Genomic DNA, 22,117 nt, shown 5'->3' with positions numbered 1-22,117 from the left:
TTTTGTACGCACATGTCTCAATTTATTTGTATAAATAATACTGTACTTTGAACGATTGTTTTCTATTTGAAAATTTAAAATCATTTGGCATTTTTTTCGTGCTCTAGCATGTTAATTCAAATATTTTGAAAACAAATTTTTAAATGCCATTAATATGCATATTTTATGGCTGCTTTGTACAATTGAAATTACTAGTAATTTATGTGCGCATTTATTAGGCAACATCATGTGAATGCATTTTCACGCGTGCCTGGGTGCGGTCGAATGCAGCGTACGCTTTTGTTTAAATGCCCACAAGTGATCCATATTCTTGGAAAATCCTTGTCCCCAGGTATAATTTATTGCACAGCTCAAGTGTCTAAACAAATTGTGCTCTGGCATTATTTGTGTTGCATTGAATTTACTATAGATTTTTGTGACTTATACAACAACAGGACGGCAAGTGCACCCGTATTCAACCATTAAAACCGGCATTGCGCAATTTTGAGATATTTTGTTTCTTCACATAACGGTGTGGCCAACATTTTATGGCATACATTCAATTTCTGAATATACAAATTTAAATTGATAAAAATCAACTAAACGGATGACGTTGTTTACAAGAAAAATTGTTCATATAAATATCATAAAATTCATTGGCGCATTGAGTTGCGTGTATATCGAAAAATTTTACTCATTTGTAAACATAATAATTTGTGCTAAGTAAATATTCAGTGTTTTAATTAGATTTATAAGTTTGCGTTTTTGACTAGACTAAAGTGTAAAGTAAATGGATTCATTAGATATCAAATTTTTTTTCAAAATAAGGTCATCTCTACATATTCGTCTACAAATGGTTCAACTTAAGTTTTAATGAATCGTTTAATGTTAAAACAAAAATTTTTAGGGTGCAGTTATGTAGTATGAAAAATTAAAAGTGCCAAAAAATAAATTAAATTTGGATTTTTTTGAATTTATTTTGGAAGAAAATCCTTAGGAATTAATCTAAAAAAAAAAAATATATAGTATCTGGTTTACATTCAATTAATATTTATATACAGATTTGGTATTCAGTAATTTGTCAATTTTTTTATATTGATAAAAGAAATTTCATGAGAATATTTTCTTAAATTACGCTTTACATTGAATGTTTTTTTCAATATTCGAACATTTTCAATTAAAAATTATTTCTAGTAAAAAAAGATCGCTAATGATATATTGCAATATATATAATTTATGTAAGGAGTTATGGCGACTTGCTGGCTTTAAAATAAATTTTTGGTTTTCGATACACATACATATGTAATGCACGTTAAATATTCATGTGTATATTTAGAAATATTTCTAGCCCGGCAAAAAGTTTCGAGCGTATTTAAAAGAACCCAGTATAACGCTCAGAACTTTAAAGGAGTTCTTCTTGAATCTCTCCGCGATTGAAATATTAAATTCTATATTGTACATTTTACTTATTTATTAAAAAAGAATTTACAGAAAAATGCACTTGTTCTGACTTGCAAGTGATTATACATAACTGCTTAATCAATTAAAATGTAATTGTTTTTGTGTGTGCCTGTTGCACTTTCGTTTTGCAAAATCCCGGAAAAAATTTACTTAATTTCAGAAATATTTCACATAAAATAGTAAGATTTAACATCGGAATTGGAGCTAATAATTCGCAGTAGAGACTAATATTTTTTTCAATTCTGCTTTATTTATCTAAATTCTATAAAGCTTACAAATTGCCATAGTTGCGAATATATTATGTTAAAAAAGTTGAGACTTAGTACAAACGGTAAATATTATTTTTTTTTTTGCTCCTTTTTTGTATTTTTATTTCATTCTCTAAATTTTTTTATTATTTTTATTTCTTAAATAACAGTTTTAATTTAATAAAAGTAGCTTAGAAATTATAGTAATTTACTTACCAATACATACACTTTCTATGAAATTGTTATTGGCGTTTTAAGAATTTATAAATTTTTAAGAAGACATTTTAAGTTTTATTTCATTAATTTTTTGAATATTTTTTTTTAACACCACACCGTATTTTTAGATTTTATTACGCTTCCCTATGTGTGCAATAAAAAGCGGTATTTGTAAGTAATATATCGATAAATTTTGATTTCGAATATAAAATATATATGTATATGTATTTGTAATGTTTTTATCACTTTTCATCAAATATCAATCAGTAAATAAAACAAGTTTCAGAAAATATATTTTGTGACACACACGTATAGATATGTACACACACTTTACACCCACTGAAATGACATTGGCTGATGTCGCCAAAAACTTAGCGGTCAAAAAAATTTATAACACCACATACATTTTTCATAATAAAACTATAGCACCGACACCACTAAAGGCACAACTAATGTCATATGAAAATAATATTTAATAATAATTTCCCATAATAACACACAGGCGCCACTATTTTGATTGCCAATTCATAATAGTATTCAAACACTCGACAAGTAATTTTCACACGCGAAAATAGAAAAATATTAAAAACACGACACGCGTCACACAAAAAGCTTAAATATTTACTTGTCTACTCTACATAAATATATATGATTTTAGTTAATTTATTAAAGACGAATTTCAAATACTTTTATCAAACGTTATACTCGGCGAAGCGGTTAAAGACTGAGCTGATATCCGTGGAAAGAACTAAAAGCGAGCGCGATCCAATTGAAGTGTCTGCTACCCAAAAGCAGCTGAGAGCAACAAAATCCAACGAGCTCATACGAATGTATGGGAGAGCGCATTGATCGCCGGAGATGTCGCTGATGTGCAAGGTGATTTCTTGTGAAGATGTCTTTTGAATATACAAAATTATGTTAATTTTTAAATGTATATGCACATTTGTTTGTATACCATGTTTGTATATGTATGCATATATGAAGATAAGAATAACAACATAACTCACATGTGTGAACACTTTTGAATTTCGGTCTCCTTGTGAAAACCCATGCTCTTTTTGGACTCTATCCTATATATTCCTCCAATTCTTCTTATAACTGTATTTTAGAATTTTTTTCTCTATTCTTAAATTTAAATTCTCAGTTGCTATTTCCGCTTCCGCGCTCACGAGTAAGCTGTGAATTAAAAAATTCACAATAAGTAACAGTGCCGATTTCTGTTTTTGTTTTCTTTTGTTATGTGCTTCTATTTTTCCTTGTATCACTTGTGATGGAGAGATATTGTTACTAATTTGTTTTCGCTTTTTATTGAAGATAAATTAAGGGTAATTTACAAAGCTGCTCCTAATTCGAAACTATTAAACAAAAAATTAAGTAAAATATATTTTTTTACATTTAAAGTAAACAAGTGAAAGATATTAATGTGTATATCGATTATTTAGTTTCCTTTTGCATAACTAGCAGAGAACGTATACAAAACAACGAAAGTGATAATTTCGATGAACATACGTAATAAATTTTTTATTATAAACACTTCTCCAACAATATTTCACAAATATATTGCGTAGCTTTTAGTGCAGTTTATTAGTAAAGTTTAAACTTAAAAATGGCCACAAAATATGCTGTGCTGGCACGGACATCACGTTTGCAGTCGGTTGCATCGACTGAGGAGCTTGAAGAAACTTCAGCAGAACTACAGAATTTCACAGTTGCTGCTGGCACACTCATAAAAGTTGCATCAGAGGAATCGGCTCCTACGCACAACTTACAAGTGTTTGTTTATGATGCAGTGCTACGTGAACCCAACACAACGCGCATATATCAATGCGCGCAAGATAGTTTATTGCCCGTGTCGGACGATTTGTGGCCATTTATCGTGAGCATACCAGAACCAAATCGTCGCTTGCAACTTGTACAAGATAGCAGTCGTTGTAACTGGTTATATACCGCAATGCCAGGTGATGTAGTTCGTGTGCCGGCTCGCTTCTTTGATCGTGATGATTTTAGGCTTTTTGATTGTATTATTTGTTATATTGGTCCAGTACCGGAAATGCATCCAGTTGGTTATTTCTTTGGCTTGGAATTACTGGTTAGTTAATAGAAAATTCTAGAATACTTATATGTTGTTGTATATGTATTTACATACGAAATACCTATTTCAGGATGATGTTCAATCTCCACAAACTGCTGATATATCTTTTACTAGAAAATATTTCGCATGTGACGCGGATGCGGCAATATTTATTACAGCTGATCGCATTTTACCGATACCATCACCCAAAGTTGAAGAAATCGAATATGCAAATGAAGCGCCAGAAAGTAGCTGGTCTTTTACTAATTTTATACAAAATACGGTAGATAGTATCCGTGCATCGCTGCCGTTATAGGTGCTAGCATTAAATTAATAACTGATAAGATGATATTTGGAGGAGATATTTCATGAAATTGCATAATTTTTTTCATAAAGGATTCCATACTATATTTAATTTTGAATATAAATATAATAATTACTTATTTCGTAAATACATACATATGTATGGACATGAATATTTTGAATTTTACAGTTAAAAATTTATTTGAAATCATTACATAAATAATGCATATACATGAACGTAGAGTTTTATAATTTATTTAATATCTCAAAAGAAATTTATAACCATTTTTTATTTCTTTTCTATTGTTTTTCACTACTTGTAATTATTTCTTCTCGGGTTTATTATCCGATTTTGATTTCTGATTGGATTTTTTACCTTTTTCCACATCTTTTATCGCTTCCAGCTGCGCCTCCCACTCCTTTATTTCCAATGGTATGTCTTTAGGCTCCAATTTGGTGTCCGGTGTAAATGACTTCAACTTAATATGATCTTTTTCAAGTGTCTTGCCTGCATGGAAATGCTTATGTCGATTCCCGATCGTGTCACGTATACCCACTTCTTTATTATCCATATATACATCTGCCCACAGTTCTTCCTTTTTTACTTCATTGGATTTCTTAGCCTTTTCAGCTGCTTCATCGATGCTCTTCCGAATGTCCTCATCTATTTTCTAAACAGCATACGAAAAATTATACATATGTATGTAAAGCTTTAATAATATTACTTTGCATTGGTCCTCGGTTAATAAGCCTTGCGAGATAGTTATTTCTTTGAAATAACTTATAGGATCACGTTTGCTACGCACTTCCGCAACCTCACCGCGTGATCGGTAACTTGTGCCTGGATCCGACATTGAATGACCGAAATAGCGATAGGTATGCGCTTCTATAATAATTGGTCCTTCTTTTTGTACAAAGCCAATAGCGAATTCTGCAGCATTATGCATTGCCAAAATATTCATACCATCGACGTAAATGCCAGGCAATGGCACACCACGTGTATAATATTCAATAGAACACGAAGAACGATGCATTTTTGTGCCCATACCTATAGCAAATCAACATGAAGCTTTAGACATTTACGTTTTTACTATTTACCACTTACCGTATTCATTATTTTCACAAACAAAAATCACCGGCAAACGCCAAAGACAAGCTATATTATATGCCTCAAATATTTGTCCTTGGTTGGCGGCACCATCTCCGTACAAAGCTACACAAACATTACCTTTCGCCTCATTTTTTAATGCAAGACCAATTCCAGCGCCCAGAGGCACCTATTACATTGTAAAGTAGTATATAATAAATGCTAATGACATAAAAAAATTTTCCTACTTGCCTGTGCACCCACAATGCCATTACCACCGTAGAATCTTTTATTGTACATATGCATGGAGCCGCCTTTACCCCGCTGACAGCCCGACTCACGTCCAGCCAATTCGGCGAGTATTTCCACTGGCTTAAGACCCATCAAATAGCACCAACCGTGGCAACGGTATGCCGTAATAAGGTGATCCGTGGGACGCATTGCAGCATGTATGCCTATTAAATGCAGCAATTCCAGAGGTTTTGTTAAATTCTTAAACTGCATTCACCTATTATTCACCTACCCACACAAACAGCTTCCTGTCCAGAATAGAGGTGGCAAAAACCGCGCACGAGTTTAGCCTTATACATAGCATTCGCAACAGTTTCCAAACGCCGTATGGTAGTCATTTGTTTATACATGCGTTCTGCTTGTTCCTTATTTGTAGTTATGGTTTTAGATGGAAATGTTTCCAGACGAATGCATTTGAATGTCTTAAATAGTATTTTATAATCAATGAATACAAAAAAAAAACACATTCTTTTTTATGCTACGTACATCGGGGATCGCGATAGTTGCCTCGCTGGCATAGTTGTGGTGCGGTGATTCCCTTTGCTCTTCGTATTCTTTGTAGAACCAACGAAATAGTCGCAAATCATACGACCAGATCTTGAACGATTGTCTGACTCTAGCACGCGCAACGGCAGCCAACATGTTCAAAACGGAAGTAATTGTTTTAATAATTATTTGTACTAATATTTTTTTTACAAATATATGTGCACAAAAGTTTACAAATAAATGTAAACATAAATTGGAATTTTTCAGATTTTTGAAAATCTACCGAAATTGCCAACTGATTTTTTTATTTATTGAATTTACCCTAATTTACTTTTGTTAAGTATATGCCTAAGTAGATAAATGATAAACTTTTATTCGTTATGTTGATAGAACAGAAATTTTTTTATATTGAAAAAAAAAAATACTTCACTACGAGAGCAAGCATTGAACGGAGTAATGGTGTGCGTTAACCCTGTTATATAAAAACATGCTTTTTGTTTTGTACATATTTTTCACTTTTATTTCGTTAATTTTTGCAACTTTAGTTAAACTTCTGCCAATAATGCAAATTGCAACTTTTAAATCTATATTATTCGTTTACAAACATAATATCTCCGCTTTAATGAATAGTTTTAATAAATATACAATGATACTTTTGGTATTTACAAAACCAAAATAAAAATAAATGTATATTAAGTATTTTAGCTATTTATGCATTGGATAATTTGAAATTTTACCAACAAAAAATATCGCAAATTATATATAAGTCTAACTAGAATATCTCGTTATTAAGTCATTGATAAGGTTGATTTCACTAATTGAACGTGTGTGTAAATACCATTTTATACTAGAGGATTGCATACGTTTGTCTTTTGTGAATAATATAGTATGTTTGAATTTCACTAGTGATTCGGCTACACTTTTAACTTATGGCTACAAGCAGACGTGGGTTTGTTGCTTAAACTTCGTTTTACAATTTTTAGCTACTTCAAATGCTAATGGCTTAGTGGTTGACACCTTTGCGTTGGGAAATATGCGCAATGTTATAGCTGCTTAAACCACGTATCTTTGGCTCCAAATTGTTTGAGTAAACATCGGTCCACAAACCGGTTACAGGCAGTTCTTTGTCATTCTTAGCGACTTGTGTGGCTTCGTCAATTTCCTTGCGCACCTTAGTATCGATTTCCTATAAATAAAAATGAAATTGAGGATATAGTACAGAATATTTTCGCAATTTGTTTACACCCACCTTAATCTCATCAGCAGACAAAAGTCCATGCTCTATGCACAACTCCTTGAACGATGTGATGGGATCACGCTTTTGACGCACTTCTTGGATTTCCTCACGTGTACGGTAGCTTGTACCGGGATCAGACATAGAGTGGCCGGAATAACGATAAGTATTGGTTTCCAATACAATTGGACCAACCTTATTCACATATTCGATGGCAAATTCGGTGGCACTACGTACAGCTAAAATATCCATACCATCAACCCAGATACCGGGTACTACATCACCGCGTGTATAGTAGTCAGTGTTGCTGGAGCCACGTGCCGTACTGGTACCCATAGCGTAATTATTATTTTCGCAAACGAAAATTGCCGGTAATTTCCACAAAGCAGCCATATTATAAGACTCAAATACCTGACCTTGATTGGCAGCCCCATCACCGTAAAGCGATAGACAGACGCCGCCATTGCCTTTGTACTGACAGGCGAGTGCAACGCCCGTACCAAGTGGTACCTAATCGATACAATATTTTAAAAGAAAGAATTTAGAAATATAATTATATATATGTATAATGTAATTATGCGTATTTGACATACCTGTGCACCCACAATGCCATTACCACCGAAGAAGTTTGGCGCATACATGTGCATAGAGCCGCCTTTGCCAAAGGCACAACCACTCTGGCGGCCAGTCAACTCAGCTAGCACACCCACTGGCGAGACACCCATTAAATAGGTCCAACCGTGCACACGGTAAGCAGAGATTATATTATCCTGTTCACGCATGGCGGCTTTCATGCCTAAAAGAATTATAAAAGCAAAATTTTTTATATTATTATAATAAATAAATATTTTTTATATTATATTATCAATATTTAAATTTTCTACTCACCTACGGCACACGCCTCCTGGCCAGAGTACAAGTGGCAGAAACCGCGAATGATTTTCTCCTTGTACAAATTACCAGCGGCAGTTTCGATGCGACGAATCGTCTGCATTTGGGTGTAATATTTGGTTGCATCCTCTTTGGTCAGTGTGACGGTTGATTCGGGGCCTTTATCGAGCCTATGCAGCTTAAATGGCTGTATGAAAATGAAACATTTTGAATAAGAAGTTTAACTTCTGAATTCTAAAGTATTATAGCCATTGGAAATCTAAGCCAATTTAAGTAGTTGCTAAATAAAATAATTAAACTATAACAATTTGAATGATATTATAGCTTATGGTTACTAAAACTTCCGGCACTCGAGCTATGAAGTGCAATCAGCTGTTTTCTTTACTTCTAATTGCCGATAAAAATAATAAAGCCAGTTAAGAATTAGCGGGATTGTGGTTGATGGGACTAATTATCTTCAAAAGCCACTTGAAGGTATTGGTTTTTCTTTTTACATGTATGTATATGTTTTAGCATTTTATAAGCTACTGTAAAAATATCGCTGATAAGCCGCCGACGGCAAACCACGCGACAAATAAGAAATGTAAAAACAAAACATTCAGATAGCAGCGCCAGTTGACGTGAGCATAGCATGTCATTAATATTAGATTTGTTTCTAAATACATACATATATGCATTTTTAATTGTTTCTTACTACTTATTACTTTAATGACCTTCAGTATATTGTACACGCAATAGTAAGGGTAAAAGTATGTACGCACATTTTTTTTATCAATAGTTTTGCTTTCGAAAAAATAGTATTAGTTGTTTATATGGTTTTGCTAAATTCTATATTTGCAATTTAGCCACCTGACCATACTTTTTCATACCATTTCTACAAAGGAAAAGATATCTAATACAGCGCTGCCCCCATGTTGTGTCAAAAGATGTTATGTAACACATGAAAGATGTGGGGTAAAGAAGATAGGAGCTTATGCTTTGAGCAGGGTAAATTGATAGTGATACACTTACGCGATGAACTTGTACGGTTGCCTCCGTTGCGTATTTGTTCGATTTTTGTACACCAGATTGGGCGGCATTCTGGAATAAACCGAAAAAGGATGAATAATTCCTGCACATGTTAAAAATTGTTGTTTTAGTTTTAGCTTCCAATGCCGCTGCTGCTGGCTGATGTTGTAAGCTGCAGCTAACCAAAGGAGCTACATGCTGTCGCTGAAGCAGGTTCAACATGCTCCAACCACCGAGACGACGGCCACATAAAGTTGTCGTCGTCACCAGCATTCTGCGGTTACATACTTTTTGCAATTGTTTCGCCACGACTGGCAATTCGCTGCATCTGGAAAGTGTACGCAACATTTTTTCACTTTATCAAATCGTAAATTTAATATAAAATATGACTTTTTTCCACAACTCGAAATCGCGTAACACCTAGACCAAAAAGAACGTCGCGGAATACACGAATGTCAAATGCGAAAAAACTGATGTACTGAACACAATGCTCGCGACAGACTGCAGCAAAACTTGAACTGAAAATAGCGTTGTGAAACCTACTACATGAACATTCGTAAGAAGGCAGCGACATAACAATGGCCGGCATGTATACAAGACAACAAAGCTCTTCATTTTGCATGTACACAATTTCTTTGTGGCCATACTAATACCTTGCACTTCAATGAAATTTTAAGATTTTGTTCAAAGTGAAATTTTTATGCAAAAAATAAGTAAATAGGTAATTTTTTTTTAATTGTCAATTGTTTTTTCAAATTATATAATACAGCCTGTTGACAGATGTCGTTTGCAGCCTGTCGCGAGCATTGTGTTCAATACATGATAAGTGAAATTGTTGTGCTGCTTCTTCCTTTGCAAAACTGTGAATAATCAAGCGTCATCACAAATCAGGCCATGGTGTTCTCCAAGTTTTATGTGTAAAAGGCATTTTATATACCAAAATTGTAATATTTTAAGTAATTTTTGAAAAAGCTAGTTCTTTTAGTTATTATTTCAAAAAGATTAATTTATGAGAAGGCTTTACTGTATGGCACATTCGAACATCTGTTGAAGGGGCCCTTATTTTTTCCCTTTCAGGGAAGCATACAACACTGCTTAATGTTTTGACATTTATCGTACGCAAAAACAACAGGCGGCATGCTGTGGATTTCATGAATTAATCGTGTATTTCAAGCAATTTGTGTTTATAGTAAAATAACTACTCTTTGAAAACAATTCCAGCAAAATGCCGAAAGAGCAATTTCGCGAAGCTGATGTGATCAAAAAAATGTATATAAGAACTTTGCCAATGCCAATAACATTAAGTAATGTGTGTGTATATGTTCTAGCTCCCATGTGCAGTTTTGCATCAGCAGTCCCGAAGAAATACAACAGGAATCACATTTGCGCATTGTTTCCAAAAATCTATACCAGGGACAACGCCAGCCGGTGCCCTATGGCGTGCTGGATAAACGTATGGTAAGTTTTTATATTTGTTTTTAAAGTAATAAATTGGTTACAGATACTTTTTTGTAGGGTGTGAGCTCGAAAGACGCCACCTGTGACACATGCGGCCAAGGCCTAAATGAATGTATCGGTCATTTCGGTTATTTGGATCTTGCCTTGCCAGTATTCCATATTGGACACTTCCGGTCGACAATATCAATCTTGCAAATGATTTGTAAAAGCTGCTCGCATGTTATGCTGCGTGAAGTCGATAAGCGTATATATGAAAAAAAATTACTTAATCCAAATCTATCATATTTAGCAAAGAAATCTTTGCATGGGCAAATATTAAACAAAGCAAAGAAACAGACGAAATGCCCTAATTGTGAAGCACCCAATGGCGGTGTAAAGAAAGGTCCAGGTTTATTAAAAATTCTACATGATCCCTGTAAGGGAAAGAAACCGGACGCTATAATGACCGATGCACTAAATGAATTGCTGCAAGCAACTGAAAATAATCGCGAATTGCAGCAAATGCTGACGTCATACAATCAAGTTGAGGAGCTTAATCCTTTAACCGTATTGGAGTTATTCAAAACAATACCGAAAAACGATATACCACTTTTAGGTATGACTTCTGACGATGCCAGTCCGGCAAATTTGATCGTGACTCGAGTTTTCGTGCCACCGGTATGCATTCGTCCCTCTGTGCTGTCCGAGGTAAAAGCAGGCACGTAAGTGATCTAATATGGTAATTTAAAAAATAATTGTATACAAATTTAATTAATTACTCTACAGCACCGAAGATGACTTGACCATGAAGCAAAGCGAAATTTTACTTATCAACGATGTTATACAAAAACATATGACGGGTGGTGGCAAAATTGAGCTCATTCAAGAAGATTGGGATTTTTTACAACTTCACGTTGCACTATACTTTCACAGCGAAATTTCTGGTATTCCACTAAATATGGCACCCAAGAAGACCACACGCGGCATTGTTCAACGTTTGAAAGGCAAACAAGGCCGATTTCGCGGTAATCTCTCTGGCAAACGAGTGGACTTCTCCGGTCGTACCGTAATCTCACCAGATCCTAACCTCATGATACATCAAGTAGGTGTACCTGAGCGTGTTGCTAAAATACTTACCTATCCGGAGCGTGTAAATCCCGCTAATATACAAAAAATGAAAGAGTTGGTGAAAAATGGCACACAGAAACATCCTGGTGCAAATTATGTCCAACAACGTGGCTCCACATTCAAAAAGTATCTTGCTTACGGCAATCGTGACAAAGTAGCACACGACTTAAAGTGTGGTGACATTGTGGAAAGGCATTTATGCGATGGCGATATAGTGCTTTTCAATCGCCAACCATCACTACATAAAATGTCGATTATGTGTCACCAAGCTAAGGTGCAGCCACAACGTACATTCCGTTTCAACGAGTGTGCTTGTACGCCATATAACGCAGATTTCGACGGCGATGAAATGAATTTACACTTGCCACAAACAGAGGAGGCGCGTGCAGAAGCTCTAATACTCATGGGCAATAAATCGAATCTGATAACACCGAAAAATGGTGAAATACTCATTGCGGCGACACAAGATTTCATAACTGGCGGCTATTTGCTCACGCAAAAAGATGAATTTTTGACCAAGGAGCAAGCAATGCAGCTAGCTGCATGCTTTCTAGCCGGACCTGATGCCAATATGCGCATTGATATGCCGCCACCGGCAATATTGAAACCACGAAAACTCTGGACGGGCAAACAAATATTCAGTCTACTATTGCGTCCGAACAAAGAATGTCCGGTGATGGCGAATTTGATAACCAAAGGCCGTAATTATACATCCAACTATGATCTATGTATACGAGATTCGTGTAAGTTATTTGAAGTTATATCAAATGGGTCTAATTTTAATTTAAAATTTCTTTAAATTGATATTTGAGGGGTGATTATACGTAACTCGGAGCTAATTTGTGGTTCCATGGATAAAAGCACTTTGGGTTCGGGCACCAAAAACTGCATATTCTATGTTATACTCCGTGACTTCGGTGAACTCTATGCTACCAAATGCATGTGGAGGTTGGCAAGGGTAAGTAAAATACTTAAACCTAACTTAAATCAATTAAAATATCCCTATATAGTAACAAAATTCTAAAACTTCCACTTTCCTCTGATAATAATTGGTTTTATCATTAGTATGGCATATGTATTATTTCATATACATTTTGTTGTACCCAATCATTATCAGTCTAATTACTCCTTAAGCTTGTGAAAGCATTCTTTTAATTTCCCATTGAAAACAAAAATGCTCTAAATGAACAAATTAGTGTTAGCAATCAGAAGAGCGATTACAATTGCTTGCAAAAAAAAGGCAAAACGCTCACAACGCAATTTGCTCCAATCAGCTAAAATAAAATAAAAATATCACATTATCGAAACTCAGTAAATCCCCAAACTTTTTTTTTTTAATTTAGTAACACTGCTTGAGAAAAATATAACTTGAACACTACTGATTGGTTTACAATTATTTTCGTATCTTATCTTAATAAGAATTGAAGTACTTACAAGAAATAATTAGAGATTAAAACCAATGTATATTTATGTGTAAAACCATCAATTGCCTGCAAAAACTAATATTTTTCTAAGAAAAAACTCTAAACTTTTTTATTTGCAGAACTAGGTGTTTGATTAACACATACCTGATAGTTTATGGCACAAAAATTCATTACACAAACAATTTATTTAAGTTATACGTTAGGTTTTTATAAAAAACAGAAATTAGTTTGAAAATCATAGCACAGTTTATTTCCTTTATAACTCAAGTATAAGCCCGCAATCAATAACTATTGAAGTCAATACCCGTCACCTGTGAAATATAACTCAGGAACGAGGTTAAACGCGCAAAACCAGATGGATACTTCATAGTACACATGTCTTCTGCCACAAATGAGTTTATACCGATCTGCATCCAATTGCCATTCAAATCGCGTGTTATTAGCGGTCCACCAGAATCTCCACTACATATCGACATGTCAGTGCCATTTTCGCCTTGCGCGCATAGCGTTGAAGGTATCACCACGCTCGAGCCAAATACGTCGCCACATTGACTATTATTGATAATCTGCACTTGTGCATACAATAATAAATTTGAGGATTCCAAATAATCATCGTCGGTTAAGCCGAAACCCGCAATCGTGGCTACTTGTCCAATAAAATTGAAATTCGCATAATCATTTGTCACCAATTGTATGGGTTGTATAGTTTTGCTGAATGTCAATGTTGTTGGTAGCTGAATTAATGATACATCATTATTTAGTGTCGCACTATCGTAATTCGGGTTTATATACAGCTGGGTTGCGGTCATATTTAAAGCGTTGGGATTATTAAGTAGCACAGTACCGAACATAATAAATACAGATGTTAGGCCATATGTACAATGTCCCGCGGTGAGCACCCAATTTGCTGCGATAATTGAACCGCCACATAGCAAATATTCGATCGGATCTTTTTTCAAAATTACTTGCCAGGGAAATTGACCAAGTGATGCCGGACTACCAGATACAATGCGATTTTGCTGTTGACATAAAAAATACAAAATTAAGTCATACATCACTAATGTAATGATTTCAACAGAAGAGTTAATTTAAAATTGATACTCTTATGATTAAAAAAAAAAAAATCACACTATTATACATACATACATACATTAATTGTTATATTATATAAATATTCATTCTGATCATACTTTTCCCAAATGAGTTTACAGCCTTTTCCACCTGATTTTATTTGCATTAAATACAAGAGAGCTGCAATCGGAAGTAAAATAGAAAATTTGAACTTTCGCTTTAATTTTATTTCCGCATTGCCAACTGTGCAATTTATAAAATATTACAGTTCTAATGTAAATACGAGTACACTTTCCTTTTGTAAACATTGAAATATATAAGGGAAATTATTATTTTTTCAGCTTTGTATTGAATCACGTGCGATACTACACGGATAGATTTTAATTATTTTATTTAACAAATCACACATTTTCATTATTAACCACATTTATTAAAAATCTTAACTACCAACCCATTTCAGCATTTTTATTTTTTTATTTCACTAATTAAACTGCTTAATATTTCGAACTCACAATTTCACCCAAATCTGTTCGTGGCTCTATATAGGCCTGTGCAACCGCGAGTAGCATTATACTCGTAAGGCACAGGCATGCCAGAATTTCAACTCTCATTATAATACAATTTTCAGTAGAAACCACAGTAATTGGTTTTCAGTAGAAACTACAGTAATTCTCCGCAACAACCAGAACTTTGCGAAATCACGACAAACTGCTCTGACGCGTCGACCGTTGCCAAGTTTTAAAAACCGATTAATACTTTCTCACTCCAGTGATTAAGGCATACTATCTCTAAATGTTTCCCGCTACGGTTTTATATATGCATATCTACATTCATACATTCCATGGTTTTTATCATATTAAGCTCTAAAAAATTAAAATTTTTGCCATGAGAAAGGCAATGCTATCTCTTTTGTACACTTTGTACTTTTTAATTGTTTAATTCATTCATCAAATATTGTTATTCAATATCTTATCGGCCCAACAGGTGCTGTGCTCTCTTAATTATAGTGTTTACGACATGTTTTGTCTTTGCTAAAAATTTAATGATAGCAAGTCTCAATTGTTTACTAAATTTTGTGTAATTTCTGTACAAATCCGGGAAGCAATTTCAATCAATTTTAGTTCTAATTGCTCTTGTATTTTTATGGTACAAGCGTATGTGTCTGGCTTTGTATACCAACGAGTTATCACTGCTTTCTATTGGTATCGTCAGAATTTTATTTATAGAAGTTCGTTACTTCATCAATTTTATAACGGTTATTGGGGTATTTGTTTGTTGGTTTAAGGAATTAACGGAAATTATGGATGTTCATACTTATATTTTTTCGTTATTGAGAGCTGGTTTATAGACACTACTTCATATCAAGTTACTCTAAAAGAGCACCGTACCAGTTGCGTGATTAAGTTTTCGTTCCGACGTCAACGTGCTCTAGACAGGTGGTGGGAGGGCTCCACTATATTTGCATTAGAGAGCAAAGCCAGTGCTTTTTTGTTGTTGTAACGGCAGAAAACATTCCTGAAGGCATGGTGACGGCACCAATTGACAATCCTTGATGAGCTTTCTTCAGACAGACTTAAGGCGTCAGCCGTTCCTAATGTTGTAGTTACAGTGCTACACAATAATCGAAATATATTGAAAGCAATTGTTCTGCTACACAATTTCGGTAATAGTTATTGCTGTAACGTCAGAAAATATTTTTGAAATAACCGTTCCTATGACAGTGGGGTCTAAGTAATTGGAACAGATCCGAATTTTTATCCGACCAAGGACTGTTAACTCGGCGCCATTCCTCGAAAATAATTCAGAAATGCTTTCTACCGCTAAAACAACAACATTCTCCAAATAATTTTAAGAAATGCTGACGAGATGACAGTCTTTGGTGGGATGAAATATGTGTCTGATCCGGTTCTGTAAACTCGAATTCAGAAGAAATAGCCTGATCCTGACTCAAAAAACGCTTCAATTTGATATTAAAAACTATACTCCCAGCTTTTTAATAATAAAAAAAACAAAAACGAAATAATATTTGCAGATCGCATCATATTTCATACAAAATCGTGGCTTCTCCTTCGGCATTAGCGATGTAACACCCAGCAATAAGTTGTTGGAGGAAAAACAAAAGCTATTAGAAAATGGCTATGCCAAATGCAATGAATACATTTTGGAAATGAAGAAAGGTACACTACAATGTCAACCAGGTTGTACACCGGAACAAACATTAGAGGCCGTAATGCTGCGTGAACTCTCTTCTATACGTGAGCAGGCAGCTAAGGCTTGCTTCCGTGAGCTGCATCCCACTAATAGTGCACTTATAATGGCGCTGTCCGGTTCCAAAGGCTCCAACATCAATATATCACAGATGATTGCTTGCGTCGGCCAACAGGCTATCAATGGCAAGCGTGTACCAAATGGATTTGAAAATCGTGCTCTGCCACATTTCGAAAAATTCTGTAAGTGCAATACTAGATTATATTAGATATTTTTTAAACTTTTTTACGTTAATTTTAAATTATTTTTTTCGAAATAGCCGCCATACCGGCTGCACGTGGTTTCGTACAAAATAGTTTCTACTCGGGTCTGACGCCTACGGAATTTTTCTTCCATACTATGGCTGGACGTGAGGGTTTGGTCGATACGGCTGTGAAAACGGCCGAGACTGGTTATCTGCAGCGTCGTTTGGTGAAGGTATTTTTTTTTTTTTGTTTTTTCTATAAATAGTAAGTTTTTGTTTATATATATAATAATTCCACCACATTTCACCAGTGCCTGGAAGATCTGGTTGTACACTACGATGGCTCCGTTCGTAATGCCATAGGTGAAATAGTTGAGTTGATATATGGCGGCGACGGCCTAGACCCCGTTTTCATGGAAGTCAAAAATAAACCTGTAGATTTGGTACGCCAGCTAAATCATTTGCGCGCCACCATGCCCGATCGTAAAAGCACACCGCAAGCCGCAGCGGATATTTCACCAGTAGTGCGTAAAATACTCACCGAAGATCAATTTACCATGAGTCGCAAAGATTTTCAAAGCGAAATTATGTAAGCAACCTAATATAATATATATGTACCATATGTGTGCAAAGATAGTATAATTATATTTGCTTTACAACAACAACAGCACATTTATCGAAAAAGTCGCACAAAAAATCGCCAATGTACAAGCCAAATACCGACGTCACCCGAAATTGGCTAACGAAATTGAACGCCTGACTGAGGAACAAATCCGCACATTTATGCGTTGGGTCAATGACAAATACAATCGTGCTGTAACTGAACCTGGCACTGCTGTGGGCGCTGTTGCGGCGCAAAGTATTGGTGAGCCAGGCACACAGATGACATTGAAAACCTTCCATTTTGCTGGTGTGGCGTCGATGAATATTACACAGGTGTGTATGAAGAGTTAGAACCCACAATACAAACTGAACGATCAAAATCAAGTCCATGTATAGAAAACTATTTTATTTTACGAGTGATCTTCACAAAATTTTACATAAATTATTGTCCAAGGTCGTTACGATCTAATATCATTCAAAGTTGATGCTTGTTTTTATTTTTTGTGTCTCTATTTCTTCGTGATTTATAGTTTTCAATGCCTAGTTATTGTAATGATAACAACAACAATATTGTATCTCGAATAAGTTGCTCGAAAAAATTCCAATTCTCTCAATTATATTAATTCAATTTAAGCTCTTTTAATATGTCATCAAAAATATACAAATTTTCTTATAAACAGGGTGTACCACGTATTGTCGAAATTATTAATGCGACAAAAACAATTTCAACGCCTATTATAACTGCTGAAATTGAGAATAACACCAGCATGGAGTTTGCGCGTAAAGTGAAGGCGCGAATTGAGAAGACTACGCTCGGCGAGGTAAGTGCCCTAGCAGCATAGTAACATTATATCAACTATATGCGTTATTTTAAATAACATTTCCATGCAGATTTCATCTTACATCGAGGAGGTATATAGGCCAGATGACTGTTTCTTAGTTATACGCTTAGATTTAAACCGCATAAAAGTTTTAGGTTTAGAGATTAATGCCGAAACAGTACGTTACTCGTAAGTAAACACAGTTAATCTACTAAATTATTGAATTTTAACCGCTACTTCCGTTATATACCAGCATCTGTACGTCGAAGCTGCGCATCAAACCGGCGTTAGTAGATGTTGTCGGCTCCTCAGTAATAACTGTACACATTGATACTGCCAAACATGGCGCCACACTCAACGCCGAACTACAACGCCTCACCATATCCATACAAAATGTCGTCGTTGCTGGTTTGCCGAATATTTCACGCGCTGTCATCGCTATTGATGATGCACACACGCCGGCCACATATAAACTGTGTATTGAGGGCGCAGGCTTACGCGATGTTATGGCCACTTTTGGTGTTGTCGGCGCACGCACCAAAAGCAACAATATCTGGGAAGTTTATAATACATTGGGTATTGAGGCTGCACGCACCACCATCATGACGGAAATCACGGATGTGATGGAAGGGCATGGCATGAGTGTTGATCATCGTCATATTATGCTGCTGGCTAGTCAGATGACGTCGCGCGGTGAAGTGTTGGGCATAACGCGACATGGTTTGGCCAAAATGCGTGAAAGTGTCTTCAATCTGGCTTCGGTAAGTGTTGAAAAGACATTATTTTATTTTCCTATATGGAGTGAACCTTACCCTTCATCCATGTGACATTTTTTCGAAAATAACTGAAAGAAGAGAGTTCTCCAACAAATTGCCCCAGAAATCTCTAAATTTGTATAATTATCATAAAGGTACATGTGACCTAACATTGAAAAATGTATTTCCCAGCAACAAATTTTATACCTGATACTTCTGAATTTGGTACATTTAATATATTTGTTGTTGTTGTTGTTGCTGTAACGGCAGAAAACATTTTTGAAGTAATTTGGAGGAGTGCTGTCGAATTGACACTCCTTGTTACGATAAAACCCAGTATCTTAAAAAATAGCAAAATCTCTTTCGATGTCAAAGCCTCATTTGTTCATAACCTCGCTTAACATCGTATAAAATTCCGCATTCCTTAATTTTGAAAATCATCGATTAAACCACCGTCAAAACAACCCATTACTTAAAAACATTACCTTACAGTTTGAAAAAACCGCCGATCACTTATTCGATGCCGCCTACTTTGGTCAAACGGATGCCGTGGATGGTGTTTCCGAGCGTATTATACTGGGCATGCCCGCCTCCATTGGTACCGGACTCTTTAAACTTATACACAATCATGAGGACACCGCATTGCCGGAAGTGGAACCGCCATTATTTCATGCTGTATCAGCGTGACCTCTGTGGTAAATGGACTATACCAAATCGGTGATATTTATGTATGCAATTTATTGCAAGAAATACTGTTAATTCTACGGTTGTAAGCGGTCGAAACGAAAAATTAATTTCTGAAAAATAAATATACTAAGAAATATGTAATTCTAACAAAATGCTGAGCAACTGAAAGTCGTTTAATGGGTTTTCAAGTTTTTTTAATCGCAAAAAAAATTACAATTTTTTTACTTCATTAAAATACCGTAGTTACAATCACTTAAATAACTAAATTTCATGTTCTCTGCCTTCGCAAGCGGTTTGCAGCAGTGCTCTGTTGCTTATTTTACATTTCTACTATAACTACACACACAAACACATTTTCGTAGAATGATTTAACGCTAAATATAATGCTTGTAATTAATGATTTTGGGCGAAAATATGCAGAGAATTTGTGTAAATGTGTAATTAAACGCGTTTAAAAGTAGATTCGTACAGCATCATCGGCATTCTGCTCAACGGGGCAGTAGGGACATTTGAGTATGTGACCATTACTAAGCTTATGCAATGCATCATTGGAGATAACATGACCGCAAGTTAATTTCTTCGGCGGATTATCCTCCGTGGTCTGCTGACGTAATATGGGACAAGCGAAAATTGAGTGGTAACGGTACTCGGGATCAAGATCAATTTCGATTGGCAACTCATCGCGTGCGTTCCAAATGCTTAAAACTTGACGTGACTGCATAACCTGAAATTGAGATATTAAAGCGCAATGTGTTAATTAATTTTTTACATACAAAGACATATAAATTAAAAATAAAATTTAAATACTAACCTGCTTAATATTAAGCAATGCCGGCAACGCTGTACAACCCGCATTAATAACTACTGATAAAGCCGAATTTTTGCTAATACCCAAAGTGTGACACGCATCCTTCATGAAGACATATGATGCCTCCATCCACACTTGTGACGAGATCAAATGCTTATACGGCGAATTATCTATGCCCATAGGCAAGTATATGAAACAACCCATTAAATTTGGTATTTCGTGTTCGAAACGATCGATAAATTTGCCGAAATTCTTGCGTGCATATGCAATTGCCTCGGCTTGTGCGCTAATGCCACGCGACATTATTTGCAGAAATGCTAAACGGTGTAATTTGAATTCGAGTGTTGAATTTTTGGCAATTAATTCCTCGGAGTAGCGTGTTGCCCACTCTAATGCCGGTCCCAACTCCTGCTGTTGTATACCTTTCCAAATGCGATAAATCTCAGCAAAGCTACTTTCTGAATCAAACACTTCTTGTGCCATCTCTTCGGGCATACCCGATTCCTTTATTAACAAACGTGCTACATCATCCATGCCTTGGCGGCAGTAATGCTTCGCCATTACTTTATTTAACAACATCAGATTCTCTTCATCTTGTAACGCATCAACACGCGTAGTAGCAGTAAAGTCCGATACGAAATTGCGATCAATTACTTTGCCTACTTTGGAGACGGCGCCGTGCAAATCACGATGCTCTGCTGATATTCGTTGCAACTTTTCGTTAGCTTTCTGTAGTGTATCCAGCACATGTTTGACTTGAGAGTCATTAAGTCGTGGTTTTGCGGCTATAATAAAAAATGTATTAATGCAAATAAAAGTAGTGATTGGTAGCAACTTACGTTCCATTTCAACTTGCATATCAGCTTCATCGGCCATTGGATCATCTACATCGGAGGGTGCATCTACTTGGGTACTTGTATTTATTGTGCCAGACATTTCTTGTTCTGCCTTGTTTAGCACTTTCATCAACTCCTCCAACAGTGTAGCAACATCAGCGATTTCGGCTGCAGCATTTTCACGTATATCTTTCAATTTATAAATAACACGATCCAATTCCTTGCCTACTGAGTTCAAGGCTTCTACATCAGCGCTTTGCATTTTGCAGTTAACACTAGCAATGTGATGAATATTTATTTGTTTTAAATTGCGTTTTTTGCGTGTTGATTTCTAGGGCAATATTCCAAAAAGAACTGTAACACAATTGTTTTTCCTTTGTATTTGTATTTTCTTTGTTTGCGTATTTGATGGTCTTATCTCTTCAAACTTCTGCAATGCTTTATTTCGAGAGAAGATTTGATGTTTCGTTGTTCTTTTTTCTTTTTGAAATAAAAAAATATAAAAAGAGTTGAAATATTAAAATTTTATCAACAAAATGGTATTTATATCATTGAAAATATTCGAAATTATTTGTTTTCCTTACGTGCTATTAAGTTTGCTTTTCTTTGCTGAAGATTTTCACATTTCTTGCTTTGATCCCTATTCGTTGTAATGCCAGATGCAAACTTTTATTTCAAATTGTAATGTTTTTGTTGAAATGTTATAAGTAGAAACGTCAAATTTTAATCAAATTAACAATATTTTATATTTTCAATTTTAATACAAGAATTTAAATTATTAAAACAAAATCAATTTAAATTTGAACAAAAATTTTTGTGT

The 22,117-nt window shown here is 35.2% G+C and overlaps 7 protein-coding genes across 10 annotated transcripts in view; 2 read left to right on the top strand and 5 right to left on the bottom strand.

The window, feature by feature from the left end:
* The window catches only part of LOC108974608, a 50,644-nt gene extending 48,132 nt beyond the window's left edge, over window positions 1-2,512 (bottom strand). For both annotated transcript variants that reach the window (XM_018942535.1, XM_018942536.1), the window contains exon 1: window positions 1,905-2,512. The gene's annotated coding sequence lies outside the window, so the exon portion shown is untranslated. The remainder of the gene's footprint in view (window positions 1-1,904) is intronic.
* LOC108974607 (DNA-directed RNA polymerase III subunit RPC1) overlaps window positions 1-19,800 on the top strand; it is a 59,598-nt gene extending 39,798 nt beyond the window's left edge. Inside the window, exons 1-13 of one of the 2 annotated variants that reach the window (XM_018942533.1) lie at window positions 10,400-10,544; window positions 10,604-10,733; window positions 10,791-11,434; window positions 11,499-12,583; window positions 12,653-12,798; window positions 16,368-16,785; window positions 16,863-17,020; window positions 17,099-17,376; window positions 17,456-17,723; window positions 18,071-18,211; window positions 18,282-18,400; window positions 18,465-18,972; window positions 19,459-19,800. In XM_018942533.1, coding sequence (XP_018798078.1) covers window positions 10,501-10,544; window positions 10,604-10,733; window positions 10,791-11,434; window positions 11,499-12,583; window positions 12,653-12,798; window positions 16,368-16,785; window positions 16,863-17,020; window positions 17,099-17,376; window positions 17,456-17,723; window positions 18,071-18,211; window positions 18,282-18,400; window positions 18,465-18,972; window positions 19,459-19,653 — 4,134 coding nt within the window. In that variant the 5' untranslated portion in view covers window positions 10,400-10,500 and the 3' untranslated portion in view covers window positions 19,654-19,800. Of the gene's footprint in view, window positions 1-10,399; window positions 10,545-10,603; window positions 10,734-10,790; window positions 11,435-11,498; window positions 12,584-12,652; window positions 12,799-16,367; window positions 16,786-16,862; window positions 17,021-17,098; window positions 17,377-17,455; window positions 17,724-18,070; window positions 18,212-18,281; window positions 18,401-18,464; window positions 18,973-19,458 lie in introns of those variants that run through there. The other variant, XM_018942534.1, reaches the window with a different exon arrangement.
* On the top strand, window positions 3,168-4,400 carry LOC108974613. The gene is made up of 2 exons (XM_018942543.1): window positions 3,168-3,993; window positions 4,067-4,400. The coding sequence occupies exons 1-2, from the start codon at window positions 3,511-3,513 to the stop codon at window positions 4,289-4,291; spliced, it is 708 nt and encodes a 235-aa protein (XP_018798088.1). The 5' UTR covers window positions 3,168-3,510; the 3' UTR covers window positions 4,292-4,400.
* LOC108974609 (pyruvate dehydrogenase E1 component subunit alpha, mitochondrial-like) lies at window positions 4,502-6,361 on the bottom strand. Its single transcript, XM_018942537.1, has 6 exons — window positions 6,143-6,361; window positions 5,889-6,078; window positions 5,618-5,820; window positions 5,384-5,555; window positions 5,004-5,326; window positions 4,502-4,949 (listed from the first exon to the last, which is right to left on the bottom strand). The coding sequence occupies exons 1-6, from the start codon at window positions 6,296-6,298 to the stop codon at window positions 4,602-4,604; spliced, it is 1,392 nt and encodes a 463-aa protein (XP_018798082.1). The 5' UTR covers window positions 6,299-6,361; the 3' UTR covers window positions 4,502-4,601.
* Window positions 6,928-9,759, bottom strand: LOC108974611 (pyruvate dehydrogenase E1 component subunit alpha type II, mitochondrial-like). Its single transcript, XM_018942541.1, has 6 exons — window positions 9,564-9,759; window positions 9,279-9,347; window positions 8,265-8,454; window positions 7,970-8,172; window positions 7,392-7,886; window positions 6,928-7,328 (listed from the first exon to the last, which is right to left on the bottom strand). Exons 1-6 carry the CDS (start codon window positions 9,621-9,623, stop codon window positions 7,146-7,148), a joined length of 1,200 nt encoding a protein of 399 aa, XP_018798086.1. The 5' UTR covers window positions 9,624-9,759; the 3' UTR covers window positions 6,928-7,145.
* LOC108974612 (brachyurin) lies at window positions 13,488-15,106 on the bottom strand. The gene is made up of 2 exons (XM_018942542.1): window positions 14,848-15,106; window positions 13,488-14,283 (listed from the first exon to the last, which is right to left on the bottom strand). The coding sequence occupies exons 1-2, from the start codon at window positions 14,944-14,946 to the stop codon at window positions 13,546-13,548; spliced, it is 837 nt and encodes a 278-aa protein (XP_018798087.1). The 5' UTR covers window positions 14,947-15,106; the 3' UTR covers window positions 13,488-13,545.
* Window positions 19,801-19,830: 30 nt separating the features above from the next.
* LOC108974610 (protein RMD5 homolog A) lies at window positions 19,831-21,955 on the bottom strand. Of its 2 annotated transcripts, XM_018942540.1 has the most exons (5): window positions 21,882-21,955; window positions 21,301-21,777; window positions 20,465-21,246; window positions 20,073-20,377; window positions 19,831-20,004 (listed from the first exon to the last, which is right to left on the bottom strand). In XM_018942540.1, exons 2-4 carry the CDS (start codon window positions 21,557-21,559, stop codon window positions 20,105-20,107), a joined length of 1,314 nt encoding a protein of 437 aa, XP_018798085.1. In that variant the 5' UTR covers window positions 21,560-21,777; window positions 21,882-21,955; the 3' UTR covers window positions 19,831-20,004; window positions 20,073-20,104. The 2 variants fall into 2 exon arrangements, with proteins under 2 accessions (XP_018798085.1, XP_018798083.1); XM_018942538.1 differs by having other exon boundaries at window positions 19,831-20,377.
* Between the last annotated feature and the right edge of the window lie 162 nt (window positions 21,956-22,117).

The sequence above is a fragment of the Bactrocera latifrons genome, unplaced genomic scaffold, assembly GCF_001853355.1.
Source record: "Bactrocera latifrons isolate USDA-ARS-PBARC rearing strain unplaced genomic scaffold, ASM185335v1 scaffold_57, whole genome shotgun sequence".
Classification (NCBI taxonomy): Eukaryota; Metazoa; Arthropoda; class Insecta; order Diptera; family Tephritidae; genus Bactrocera; species Bactrocera latifrons.
This window is presented reverse-complemented; position numbering and strand designations above follow the sequence as displayed.